At 40.4% G+C, this 14,668-nt stretch overlaps 1 protein-coding gene across 1 annotated transcript in view; it reads left to right on the top strand.

Annotated features, from left to right (window-relative positions):
• kif6 (kinesin family member 6) overlaps nucleotides 1–14,668 on the top strand; it is a 58,271-nt gene that overhangs the window by 38,341 nt on the left and 5,262 nt on the right. Inside the window, exons 14-18 of the mRNA XM_069160911.1 lie at nucleotides 5,163–5,265; nucleotides 5,586–5,641; nucleotides 13,373–13,423; nucleotides 14,066–14,144; nucleotides 14,290–14,425. Of these exons, the coding sequence (XP_069017012.1) occupies nucleotides 5,163–5,265; nucleotides 5,586–5,641; nucleotides 13,373–13,423; nucleotides 14,066–14,144; nucleotides 14,290–14,425 (425 nt within the window). The remainder of the gene's footprint in view (nucleotides 1–5,162; nucleotides 5,266–5,585; nucleotides 5,642–13,372; nucleotides 13,424–14,065; nucleotides 14,145–14,289; nucleotides 14,426–14,668) is intronic.

The raw sequence follows: 14,668 nt of genomic DNA, 5'->3' as shown, positions 1-14,668 counted from the left end.
CAGCAACACCTTTCAAAAAAGTTGGGACAGGGGCATGTTTAGCACTGTGTTGGATCACTTCTTTTTACAACACTCTGTAAATGTTTTGGAACTAAGGGGAATAGTTTCTGCAATTTTGGAAGTGAAAAGTTGTCCCCTCATTGCGTAAGATATAATTTTAGCTGCTCAGTAGTTCAGGGTCTCCTTTGTCATATTTGTCATTGAAATAATGTGCCAAATCTTTAAAATTGGAGACAGCTCTGGACTGCAGGCAGGCCAGTTTAGCACCCAGAGCCTTCTACTAGAGAGCCATGCAGCTGAAATATGTGCAGAATGTGGTTTGGCATTGTTTTACTGAAATAAGCAAAGCCTTCCCTGAAAGAGACATTGTCTGGGTGGCAGCATATGCGGCTCCAAAACCTGTATATAAATCGTTCAGCATTCAAGCCACTCGTACCATCTACATCGACGCATCCCTGTGCCGTCACAGATGCTGGCTTTTTAACTGAGTACTGATAACAAGCTAGATGGTCCCTCTGCTTTTTAACCTGGAGGACACAGCGTCCATGATTTCCAAAAATAATCTAAAATTTTGAGCCATCAGACCACAGGACAGTTTTTCACTTCGCCTCAGTCCATCTTAAATGAGTTCAGGCCCAGAGAAGGCGGCGGTGTTTCTGGATCATGTTTATATGTGGTTTCTTCTTTGCAGAGTTTTAACCTGCATTTGTGCATGCAGCGATGAACTGTGTTCACAGACGATGGTTTTTAGTAGTTTTTCTTAGCCCAGACAATGATTTCCACAACAGAATCATGTCTGTTTTGAATGCAGTGCTGCCTGAGGCCCTGAAGATCACAGAGATTCAATAATGGTTTTCTTCCTTGTCCCTTGTGTACATAGATTTCGCCAGATTCTCTGAATCTACTGATTTTCGGTACCGTAAATGATGAAATCCCCAAATTCTTTGCAATTTAATGTTGAGGAATATTATTCTTAAATTTTTGCACTATTTTTCCATGCAGTCTTTTCACAAAGTCGTGAACCTGTCCCCATCTTCACTGTTGAGAGACTCTGCCTCTCTGAAATGCATTTTTTTTATACTCAATCATGGTACTGATCTGTTGCCAATTAACCTAATTAGTTGTGAGTTGTTCGACAAATTTTCCAGTCTTTTGGTGACCCTGTCCCAACTTTTTTGAGACGAAGCACCTATTTTTCATAAAACAATAAGATTTATTCGTTTCAACATGTGATATGTTGTCTTTGGTCTATTTGCAATTAAATATGGGTTTATGGGATTTGCAAATCATTGCATTGTGTTTTTATTTACAATTTACACAGCGTCCCAACTTTTTTCTGAAATGGAGTTGTATTTCATGTAAATAATACAGCTGTTAAAGTCAGAAGTCATTTCAGTCAGACTCACAAACTCCAGTCACTGTGAATCTTTCCTGAATACATCTTGCATTAAGTTACTTTTGACAAGGACTCCTAACAAGTCAGCACAGCTGCCTTTACTAAATGTCCGCACTGTTGGATTAATAAAGTCTAAGTCAAAATAGCATTTTCATAACTGCTCCTTCCAATATTGAATGATCCTACAAATAAGAAAATAAACTGTTGGTCTGGTGGAAAATAGGCATAAAGGACAAAAAACTATCCAATGTCATCACTACTTGATTCAAGTGTGCTCACATGCACTATGGCACCTTTCAACGTTCATCTGTGTCTCTTCTCTTTTCCCACCTGAAAACAAATGTAAAGCAGACACTTCAGAGTTGTAGGTATACCGTTTTTATTGGGGCATTATGTAAAGATGAAAGTGCTACACTGGAACCTCATTTCCTCATTGACAGTAGCAAAATAATTATGATTGAACTGGATTTTGTTGCCACATCATACAGTAGGTCCTTGAAACAATGTAAGATACATTTCAGCATTGCATAGAATCATGAACTGAGATGGTGTTAATAGATGACATCACTCTTAAACAAGATCATAAAATGACTAAATTAGGTAATTTTGCCAACAAAATTGGTATGGGTTCATTCTGTTGTGGAAAAGGTACTCCCCCATTCAAAAGTTCCCAGATCCTGCAGCCCCTTGCTAGCAGTTACATGTCCTCTCTGGAATGTTCATTCCATTTTCTCACACTTCATGAGAAAATTCTGTCTCTTTTCTGCTCTGTTTGCAACCAACACTCTGAGCAGAACACACTTCCAACTCCATCAGCTGTTAGCCAGTTGGGAAAACTTGATGTTGTCCAGAGAGACTCAGGCACTTTTTCAAAGCAAAAGCTTTTGAGAACACAATGAGCAGTTCCAGGAGCATCGGAGAAGACACTTCCAATGCTTGTAGTGTTTCATACACACCTGGTGTCAATGATTTTTGTGTTAACACTGCGTTGGCAAAACAAATTGATGGTTATGTCTTGCACTTCTTATAAATACACTTGATGTGCAAAATATCAGAGGGATACACACTTGACACACTGTAGCATATATCATATGTTTCACATCTGGAGTGCCTATTTTCCATGACCCACTTGGAGACTCATAACCAAACTATATGCACATTAGATCATTGTTCTTGAATCTGTCCTAATTCAAAACAAATGCACTACACTTATCCTGTCCTCATGCTCAATGGGTCACTGAATGTTTATGTATGTTTTAATTTAGGTTTATTCTGAGGATTCTGGTGCTGTAGCCAACAGTATCTATGGTTACATTGATGGTAATCTCTGTCCCCTGAAGGATAGCTGTAAATATAATGATGATGAACTTTCCATGGAAACAATTTGTGCTGATTGAATGCCTTATAATTGACTCCACTCTTTTCCATAATGCGTCCTTCTGTTCTGGGCTCTGAGCTTTGCCAGCACAGAATAAAACATGGACATTAGGGAGTGTTTTCTGATGACCACTGTCTCTGCAGAACCAGTCTGCACACATTACCAGGTTTTGATTTCCAGAGGTTTCCACAGGCTTATTTATTGTCTTTTGTAGGTACAGATGTACAGTGTCTTCTTTCTGCGCTTTGTAAGATTGTTGAAATAGTGGAAAAAAATTGTCTACTGAATGGGTATTAGCAGCCTGTTGTAATTCAGGACTTGTATTAAGGTTATCAGTGCTGAAAGTACACTTGAGACTTATTGGGACAGTTAGGTCTTTACACAAATCTTCCTGGTATGTAATGAGACACTGATTCTAGCAGGCCGTCTACACCTCTGTGATCTAAACAGAGGCCTAAACCAAACATGGACACGTCAGTGAGTCAGACAGTAGTGATGCTCTGCAGGAGCCCGCGGTAGGATCCTAAAATGCACTAAGACATCATTTCTTCTTCAAAACGTTCTACTGTCTTCTCTAAACAGCAGTAGGTATTTTCTTTTTCTTCTAATAAAAACTGATGTAACAGTATGGTCGTACTTCACGTTGCTGGTGTTTCATTTCTAAAATTTGTTGAAACAGCAACAATCGTCACCACACATTCCCCCCCTGTAAAAAACCTCTGTGGCTTGTCAGCACTTGGAGCACGGAAAAGAAAAATTAGGAAAGTTGGCCTACGGTCCATGTGATCTCATTACCCCACAAATTATGTTAGTACAACACAATATGATGTCATATCAATCTTAGATATTCCTGGAATGTTGCTTTTTACGGGAGTCGAATGGAGTGCATTTCCCTCAAGAAACCCTCACAATGATTTGTTGAGGTTGGCTCTTGCAACATATGTCTGTGAGATGCCTGCTGGTTTTAATCAGGACTTTCCAAAAATAAAGAAACAAAATTCCTAACTGTCCTTCTATTAATCTCACATGAGTTGAGTTACTGTCCTGTGTATGTCTTGGGTTAGAGCAGCTTTCTCACAAATGTCCACTCAGTTTGGCAGGTGTGAAATTTACTGGAAATGATTGTGAAGTTTTGGATTTTCCAAGGCACAGCAGTATCTTACAAAATAATGTTGGTCTGTATTACATTATTTGGTAAAAGACACTGCAGGGTGGTCTTGGAAAAATAAATCTAAAACCTAAAATGTATTTTCCATTTAAAATTCAGGAGGCATTTTTTATGCATGTTCTTTGATTTTATAAAAAGTAATAAACAACAATGCAAGTAGATTACACATACAGTATGTCTGCATAATTTAATAACACACATGATTCAGTGTCTATATAATTGTGACTTCTTTTGAGTAGATTGACCTCTTTCATATCAGATATTTTGAAATGTAATAGAATGAGAAGCACAGAATTAATATTTATCAGCAATATTATTATTGATACCTTCCATGTACAGTCAGTAAACCAGCGCTGAAATGGAATGGAAATAGGCTATTAGTATTAGTTACACTTACATCATGTAAAAATGCACGCTATGCAAAGAATCTACAATTTTTTTTTAAAATATCCTTCAAAATATGTTTATGCCAATAAACTTAATTAACTTTAACCTTTTCCCTTGCAATGGCAGAAGAGTACAGTGTTTTCTGTACCCAGTGGGCAAGATGTCTTCCCTTCTATTTTTACATCATGTGAATGTTTATCATTGGTGATCTGGACATTTCTAATTAAATCATATGCTCACTGGGAAACAAATGAAAAAGCCTTTGCGTAATTGCTCTCAATTGTGTTTTGATTTGTTTCTTTGGTGATGTTACAGTATTTGAAGCAGATGTATAGATCATTAATAACAATGCTTATTATGCAGCATTACAAGCATATACAAAAAAGTGAGTGGAATGCTCTGTCCAAAATTATGTAGTTTCCTCGCATATGCCAAGTTGTCAAAAGTGCTGACATGTTCAGAACTGCTGTTTATATTTGTGTTTATGTTCTTTCTAATCATGAACAGGCAGGCTAATAGTCTTATATTTAGTAATCGGTGGGAGGTCAGTGATATCAGCTGCGCTCTAGCTAACATCTGGATGCCAGACTGGAGTTGAGTACCTGTGGATGTGGGAACAAGCACAGCTCAGGACTCACTCTTCTAATTCGCGCAGCAGGACCTGAAACAATCTGCCAGAGTTAGTAGATTTGTTTTAGTGGTATGACAAACATGGACTCTCATAAAAAAAAAAAGGTAGTTTGTGTGATGGGTTTGATTTAACAACACGTGACACAAACGATAGCTTCTGATTTTTTTTTATATGTCTCAGTGTAGATTTCTTTTCCCCACAGGTCCACCGCTGTCTATGGGAAAACAAGAGGCCTTTGAGACGTTCATAAGAGACCATGAGGACCAGCAGACCATTGAGGACAACAAGAACCTATTCAAACAAAGGTTAGTGACCAGTAAATCAAGACTTGACAGTTTTAATAAATTCACATCCTTACAGTGGCCACAGTTCAGGCAGTCTACAGTACGAGCACTGTTTGTACAGTGTTAAATGTGGTATTTTTATTTAGCTCTCACTCAGTGCAGTTCACTCGTAAATTTCCGAGGGAACATGCGAGTTGTCTTTTGAACGCCTTATAAATCGCACACAAATATAAACTCGCGTGCAGATCCTGTATGTATACGTTTGTCTGCCACAACCACGAAAACGTGTCTTTTTCTGTCCCATTTATGGCTCATTAAACACATGTATTTTTTTCCATCAGATCAGCTGAGGCCAGAAAACTTCGAGAAGAACTTGTTGAAGCCAAAGACACAATCAGTAAGTTTACTTCAGGAAATCGCACCTCACTTAGTAGCTGTGGACGCATTTAATTCTACATTATCACTGTCATTTTTAACTCTTGTTTGCTACTATTCTAATGTCATCCTACCTAGAAAGCGTTAATGAGCAGATCATTGTCAGGGTTCTGTTTTCCTGGAGTGTAGGATAATCATCCTGCACATTCCTGCGCTTTCTGAACAGGACCAAGAGGCATTCTGATTTCCACACCTCGTCTTCCAACTTTTACGTTTTACTAGGCTGTTGCAAGCTGTTTTATTACAACTCTAGAAGCACACCTTTGTTTTCTTGGAAATGTCCTTGACAGGTCGTCCCACTATGCCTAAATGAGGCCTGGAAGAAATGCTAGCTTCAGTCAGGGCTGAATGATTCCACACTTTGCATCTTTTGTCCAGTTTCTCTGCTGTGATTTGTGCATTCATGAATGTACTACTGTGTATCACCGCTTTGAAACCACCGATAGTCCATTAGTCTGTTGATTGCTTCGTTTTTTATTTAATATGATATAAAAGTGCATTCAAATTGCCTGGTTTAAAAAGAGTCTTTGTTTGAATCATGTGTCATAATCGACTGCTTTTCATGGGAGCATTTAAAGACAAGCCCTGTCACCGGCGGTAATACGTTTAATGATATTACTGTATTTCGGTTGGATTTTCCAGTAAACTCAGAGCAGTTAAAAATGTGTTATTAGTCCTCTATCTGGTTTGAATTTACTATTGCCCTGGACTGTGTGTCTGTGGCTAATTTCACATGCCATTGAAATGGATAGGGTTACACCAGTGCCTGGCATCATTGCTGCCACAGATCACGCTTGGTGGTTTGGTAGCTTTTGCCTGTTACATGCCAGCATACACTTATCAGCCTTGGATTTTTTATTTTTTTCTTCAGCATATTAACGCTTCAAATGTGTCCTGCAGACATCAGCACTGTGTGGTCCACAAAGAGTTGGATAAAGTGAGGAAAAACTGTATTTTGACTCATCTCAAATTTTTTGAGGGGGTGTGGGATTTAGCAACCAAATTCCTCATCCTATTTAACGCTGGAAAAACTCCCAAAAACCATCTCGATGCTGTCAGATGTTATTACGGTACATTGTTAGGTGCACGGAGCTGCATTCTTCTTGAATGAGAGACAGTGTTTTTAGTGGAAGGTGGTTGCCTCTTCTGGCTGGAAAGTAGTACCATAATATTTAGCACAGTGTGATTCCTTGCCATCTTGGAGGCCCTCTTTGGAAATTTTACACCACCTGTGTCTCATGGTAAATGTTGAACATGGAAAGAGTTAGCATAATATAGACAAAAGCTGTGCGCTGCTTTTTTTCTGATGGATGTACCAAGTTTGAGGGTCAGTAGCAGGGGAGAAAAGGAGAGGTGGTAGCCCGAGGAAACATCGGTGTCTAAACATTTGCCTGGTTTACACTATTGTTCTTGGCCGCAGCATATATAGCTCTGGAATACAATCCCACTGGAGGAGCACACGTTCTGAGCCCTTAGGTCCAAAAAGAGCAAAGATATATATTTACTCCGAGGGATCAGTGATGCACATCTTCTACAGTATGAAAGGTGTAGGGCAGCTGGAAATGAGCAGCATCTCTTGATTACCCTGCCAGATGTCGGGGGGGATTTATGCAGTACAGCCTTAGGTGGAGCATCTGGTAACTGCTTTGGAATCCCACTTTTGTCCTCTGCTCACCTTTATTGATCCAAAGACCAAAAGATTTGGAGATAGATTGCAAGAAAAGTCTGTTGGAGCCTGAAATGTATGTCGTGAAGATTGTTCCACAGCTTTGGAAAAAGAAGATTGCAGAAATAATGTAACGTGAGTTCTGCATCGAGTCGTCTTTGAAAACATTACATTTTACATGACTGCAATTTTGACTTGTTTGCAGTGCTAACATTATCAGCGGTTCATTAAAGTGGTGTATTTAAAGTCCCTGGTTTAGATTATGACCTCAGACAACAGTGTCATGAACGCAGCTGTCCAATAAAAAAAAAAATAGAATGTTTAGCACAACTCTCAGTTTAGTATTAATAAGCTCTTATGTTTTCTCTATTTTGATATGCAACACTTGTAGTGATACTTGCTTCGTGTAATTATTTTTTGCTTACTTTTTTTCTCCAGGAGTTTCACATATTTGTATGGACTCAATGATATAATAATTATTCATACACGCCTTAATGGACACCTGAGAAGCTGGATTGCATGTATGATGCTTGAATCTTGAGCTCACTACGGTATTTATGCGGCGTATCGCATTTAACCTCCATGCCACAAAAATCACCAAATATTTATTGAGGCTTGTAGCTTGAAACCGGTCCTTAAAGACGACGGCACGTCTCCTGACGATGTGGGGGGAAACCCTGTGCGGTTTGGAAGAGCTTGTGTTGTCGAGCCCACAGTCTTGTCCTGGAAGCAGGACAGGAGCACTGAGGTGCAATGAAGTATTGCAGAACGCCCACCGCACACCAGTATTACTTGACACGTATGCAAATTAATTTTTAATGGAATTTCTTGCCAGCTACAGTCAGAAATGCTGCTAAACCTAAAGTCAGTTTTAGAGCTTCATCGGCCTTCCTTGAAGTCTTCTGTACAGTTCGGTCATCACTGAAATATGTATTTTCTTTTTGCAGTTTGACCAGCAGCAACACAGTACATTCTCGTGCACACCATATTTAGGATTACTTTGGCAGAATACTGTATTTCCCAACAGAGTAAGCCTGCATCTTTTACCATGACCCTCACAAATCATATAGTCATCACGTGTAAATACTTGGTACGGAACCTCTGCAGGGTCACGGTACTTTTTTTTTTTCTGAACTATATTTGCACTGCCACGTGCTAAATTTTGGTGTCCATCATCCATATGACCAGCGGGTGTTGGTCCCGTCCCTTTCAATTTAGAGATTCTCATCATCTCTTCTTCTGCAGATACTACACAAAGAAGAGATGATGGGACTCTTTAGATTACAGATCTATTGAACCAAGCAGCAACGTCCAGGACTGAAAGATGAACCCACTGCTGAAGTGGCAAACGTTTCTTGATTGGCCACTTGAGGCTGGCTCCAAAAGTGGTATCCTCAGACCCCCACATTAAACTTTCCAACTTTACAGCAGAAATATACATGCTTACAGCCTGGTACGAAATGTTTTGTGTCTGAATTGATTTTCTCCCAGGTCATGGCAACTGTACGGGCGGGCTGCTTTGAGTGGTAGGTGGGTACCATTACAGTAGGCTTGCTGCCTTTAAATCTGCCATTGACTGTCAACCAGGGCCATAGAGACAAAACTCTCCCCGATGCTGGTTTCAGTAACCAGGCTTAATTCTGCCTGCGTCAGCTCCATCCACACACCATCTCTTTGTCCATATTTGCATTACCTGGCTGTTAGGTGGCGTTAGGCACTGCCAAGATGGCGACGGTCATAGCCACCCACACCAAGCTTCAAAACTGTTCTTCAGGATTCCTAGGTTTGACGTCATAGAAGTTACATCCATTTTTTTTCTTTTTCATAGAGTCTATGATTTGAACCCACCGGGGCTTCTATCAGATATAATACAACACTCAGCCAGGCAATGTGTCACAGCCATAATAACAACAACCAAAATACACATACTACAGCCACAATCACAGCAACAGCCACGTCATCCCATGACTACTGTCATAATCACAGCTACAGTCTGTCTTAGTATTCCCCGGCAGCGGTCATAGAAAAAGCTGGCTGAGCCAAAGCTCCTCGAGTTATCTGTCTCACTGCTTTATGGTAAAGACTTGTGCCTGAGCAGGCAAAGCTGACGATGCACCTAGTCATGCTTTGGTCACAACCAGCAACAGTCGAACATCTTACTATATCATAATACAGCTCAGTGTCTCTGTGTGGATGACACTGAATGCAATATCGAGATGGAACAAAAAAATTCCCACCGTTACTTTGCTGCTCTGTAGCTTCACCTTGGGGTTTTGAAAAAGCCTCACTGTAGCACATGCCATGACTGATGAAAACCATGCTGGTAGTGATTGCCTCATGTTCTCTTTATGTTGCCTTCATGTACTCCCTGTGCTTTTTCTCACAGTCATCATGGCATCCATAAATATGTTTTAATTCTTTTATGTTATTGTGAAAGAATTAGAGTCTCCATCAGGTAGTTGTGTGAGAGAGCTGTGTCTGTTAGAGAAGAATCCGGCTGCCTACCCGACCACAACGTGAAGCCACTGGGTCTCACTTCATTTACATTCTCAGCTACCCAAACACGTGGCTTTGTGAGGGGTTCATACTCCATAGGCATTTGGAAAAACACTGTCGTCACAGGCCTAATATGTACATGCCTGTCATTTATAAATGTTTCACATCATCTGTTCACGTCTCATCTGTCTCCTGAAACCCCAAAAAGCGATCTACTTTGAAAAAAGAAAAAAAAAAAAAAAGTGTTGTTCAGATTTTTGAATGATGAACTGGTTCCACGGGCACTTTGCAAACAATTTTAAAGCATTCTGCAGGAGAGCGCTGAGAAACTGTAAAACACAACCCTCGAGCTTTGACAGAGCAACAACTCTATCCAACTGTTTTATGACACCGTGACGGGTGTTGCATGAAAAAGTAGTCTCCCCTTTTGCAATACAATACTTCATCTGGATTTCTCGTTTTTGGAGCTTCGACTGCAGCTTTCAGATTGGTGATTGGATCAGATTACAGACACAGCGACAGCTGAGCACAGTCTACATGTGTGTGAGACCTGAGAGATGTATTGAAACGCACCCCAAAAGATAATGCCATGCATTCTTTTATAGTTGGCCTCATAATTACCCTATTCATTCAAATAATTCATTATCTGTCGTTTTTATCTTTGAATAAAATATCATATTTTTGGTCTCACGGATACATATCCCTGAATGTTCCTAACGGTCTCAAAAATTGGCCCATTCAAACATGTTTTAGACCATTTACATAACAGCTGGCCTTTGCCACTGAACTATTCAATCACAAATTCAGTGTCTTCACTCGGGCAATTAAGTACTTCAATTAGGAGAAGACGGCGAGTTTCAAGCTGTAACCTCCGGGGCTTAAAAAACAAGGCCAATGGCAGATGTGCCAAAACTGCATTTCTCTGAATGGCCATTTGAGGCTGTCTCCTATAGCAAGTCAATCACCACAGTAAGTAACTTTACAGCAGAAATAATTGTTAGCAGCCTGTACGGGGGATGAAGTTTTGTTAAACTCAACAGTTTAGATTGTAAGGCTGAAAGTTAGACATTAGTAAAAACCTGCCTTTGATCATGTATAACTTACTGAAGGTTCCAGGTAGGTGCCATGACAGGTTTGATGACCGGTTTCCGCAACCATGCTTCACTCAGCTCGTCTCAACTCCACCCCGGCACCACCCGTTTGACGGCCAGAAGCGCCAATTGAGCTTTAAATCTGGTTTTGAGGAAACCTATGGGTGATGAAGGCTACAGGTGCTGTTCTTATAAAACAGAAGAACAGACAGATTACTTACTGAGAAGTTAACCAAGTAATACTGCCACGAGAGAGAGAGGGATGACCTAATTGCCTCCCTCGTGTTGCTTCTTGGATCACTGGAGTTCATTCAGGACTATGGAAGTGTCGTAGGACAATCTTCTGCAAAAAACAAACAAACTCGACAAGCGACAAGTTCATCAATGTGAGAGGCACGCATTATAAAGACTCACTAACATCACCGATTTATACATGAAGTTAAGTTTACTCATCATGACGAGTACTACTTAGCTCCTGTGGACAGTTGTATAATGTCCTCTGTCCCTCTACAGAGAGATTTCTCAAATTTATCTTAGCTTGGGCCTGAAGACTTGACAGTTTTGAACAGAAAGTCTGCATTACAAAGGAAAGATGTGAGATTTTGAAGAAGTGTGTATTTACAGTAGGATGCAGCATTTTGTTTAATCAAAAACACTGTAGCATCAAAACCCCCAAAATGGTCTGCTTTAAGAAAACTGGTTTGTATTGAGTTTTGAAAGATGAACTAGGGGCGGCACAGTCGTGCGTTGTCGCCTCACAGGGAAAAGGTTCCGGGTTTGATTTCGGGCCTGGGCCTTTCTGTGCGGAGTTTGCATGTTCTCCCTGTGCCTGCGTGGGTTCTCTCCGGGTACTCCGGCTTCCTCCCACCGTCCACGCATCTCAGGTTAATTGGTGATTCTACAAATTGCCGTTAGGCATGAATGAGAGCGTGAATGGTGTTTGTTTCCGTCTGTCTCTATGTGTTGGCCCTGTGATTGTCCAGGGTGTACCCTGCCTTCGCCCAAAGTGAGCTGGGATAGGCTCCAGCCTCCCCATGACCCTGTTTAGGATAAAGCGGGTATAAATTATGGATAGATGGAAGATGAACTGGTTGCACAGGACACTTAAAAAACAATTTTTAAGTATTCTGCATTCCATTTCAATGTCTTTGGAGCTCTGCCTGACCGAGAGACTAAAAGTGAAGAAATCTTTATGGAATTGCAATATTAAACCACTGAGTATCCCTTTTGTATGGATTAGAAAGAAATATCTGTACCAAGGTCAATCACCGCAGCTTCTCATCTCGCAGTGTCTCAACAACACTGAAAAACATGTTGACACTGTTAACTGAAGAACATCATGCTTCAAAAATGTCTAAACACAGAGGATTTTGTGGTTAGAAGTGTAGCTGTTGCACCAGTTACAAACTGTGATGCTTAAATGACTCTTCTGGAAAACATCTTGTGAATGTCTGATGCTGAATAAATGAAGTGGTGTTTGGAACAGAGCTGGACAGCTGATTCAGCCAGGCCAGCGTATCAACAGATACTTCTTTTTTTGCAAATATTATTGTCCTGTGTACACAACAAGACACTGCAGCACAGAAATGTTGATTTTTCAGTTTAAGCTAAAGAAAACCTGCTCAATATGCATCTTGGTCACAAACTTTGGGGGGAAAAAATTGTATCAAGGTTGTTTGCTGAAAATAATATCATTATTTAAATATACTATTTGCAAGTAGACTTTTAAAACTCCCAAATATTAATACCAAAAATCCTTTGGCTATAAGGCTATGGTTTGGAGGTTGTTTGTTGGGCAACACACAGTATGTAAACATTGGAACAAATAGTTGATGTTGGACAAAGTAAAACAGCGCTGTTTTGTTATTTCCTCTGCACTGGGAAATGGACCTGAAAACTTTATACAAATTACCTGCATTAAACATATCAAACCTGCAAAGAAAACTGTCTGAACTCAAAAACAAACAGGTACACTGATGCACTTTATACATATTATATTTAATTATCTATAATGCTACATTGGCTTGCCCCCACCACAGTTCCTGATGTTATAGTATGTTACCATTGTGCTACATAACGACATCTCTTGCTCAGTGAATGTTGAATAGCCAGTATCCCAGAAATGTGTCATGTGTATCCTCAGTAATACTCTATTCTTGCATTAAATCAGAACATATCCTTTGATGTATGTATTTTGTCAGTATATAGTTTGTTTTGTTAGAAAACTGTTAAGGTTTTTGGAGGCCTTTTAAGAAAAAAACCAGACCACAGCAGTGATTTAAAATGTGACTTTAAATGTCATCCTCAGACTCGCAAAGACAGCCATAATATGCACTTATATAAAGCTGGAAAAGGCGGTTAATGTTATTATTGAAGTGGATTGAAGGAGGGGGGGGGGGAATGTTTAAAAATCTGTTTTGTCTTTCTTAATCTCTCTCAGCTGAGTTGAAGAAGCAGTTAGAGATGCGGAGGAGACAGCGGGCAGCTCATGGTGAGATCAAGCTGACGATGGATATTCTCACAGCGAACACGTGAACACGTGGACACGTGAAGCAATGAAATGCATCACAAATATCTTGACATGCAGACAGTCAACACCTAAAGTCTCAACTGTTTTGTTATGTCTTTTCGATATTGAGCTCCTCTCAGACAGGAGAGGTAAACACTGAAACACATTGTGGCTGCTCTTGTTCTGTATGTGCATCAGTAGGCCACTTCAAAGCTTTCGCAGTAGGCGTCACTGACTGAACGCTTAGTGACCAAAGACTGGGCGGCACAACTCGAAGGCTCCTTCAATTACTCTATTCCGACTGTTTTGATCAGTGACACAAATGCTTTGATGAGGAAATCTGGTTGCAAAGCACAGAGACATCTCCCTCAAATTCAGGGACCAAAAGGCTTTTTCTTGTTATTTTGAGTCACGCATCAGAGAAAACTTTACAGCAGCCTGGGTTCTATTATCCAGGACCAAACATTGAAAGCAATATACTCACTTGTACAAAGACTTACAAACTTCTGGATTTCAAACAGAAAATGTCTGTATTTGTCATTTTATATTCTGTATAGTGTGTCCACATTTCTACCTGTCTTTAAATCCTTTGTCGATCCCTCTGCCTATCCAATTACACTACAGGTGTCATAGGGAACGTTGAGGAGGAGTATGACCAAGTGGAAGAAAACCTGTGCAAACACATTGAGCAAGAAAAAACAACGTGAGTTGTGGTGCATTTGAATGAATTACCATACCAAATGTTTTCATAGTTTCTCCCAAAGCCCTGTTCGGATTGATTGGACACAGCAGATGCTGTGAGACTGTGGACAAAAGATGAATTCGGTGTTGCTAACATCTCCTGTCAGCTACAAGAGCGCCGTTGGCCGTTTAAAAGGGTTGAGAACGGAGATTGAGCATCTGCAGCTGTTGTTGGAGAGGGCAAAGGTCAAGCTCCAGAGGGATTTCCATAAGTGGTGGAGCCAAGAAGCTTCCTGTGTGCAGGTGACTGACCTCACCTTTCTCTAGCTATCTGTGACAAAACCTCATAAAGCTTCTGTGTGCATGATTTAGTGGCCGGTCTAGTGTGTCAAAGATGTGACGTGTGTGGCTTTTCTCTTCATTTTTGTCTCATTTATGGATGTTTTGTGTGTTTTCTGAATACCGGTCACCCTGGACCTGTTTGTGTGCGTGTGTGCGTGTGTGCGTGTGTGTGTGTGTGTGTGTGTGTGTGCGTGTGTGTGTGTG

Source organism: Embiotoca jacksoni, unplaced genomic scaffold (genome assembly GCF_022577435.1).
Source record: "Embiotoca jacksoni isolate LCO1_2020_lvr unplaced genomic scaffold, fEmbJac1.0.p SCAF_27, whole genome shotgun sequence".
NCBI classification, from domain to species: Eukaryota; Metazoa; Chordata; class Actinopteri; family Embiotocidae; genus Embiotoca; species Embiotoca jacksoni.
This window is presented reverse-complemented; position numbering and strand designations above follow the sequence as displayed.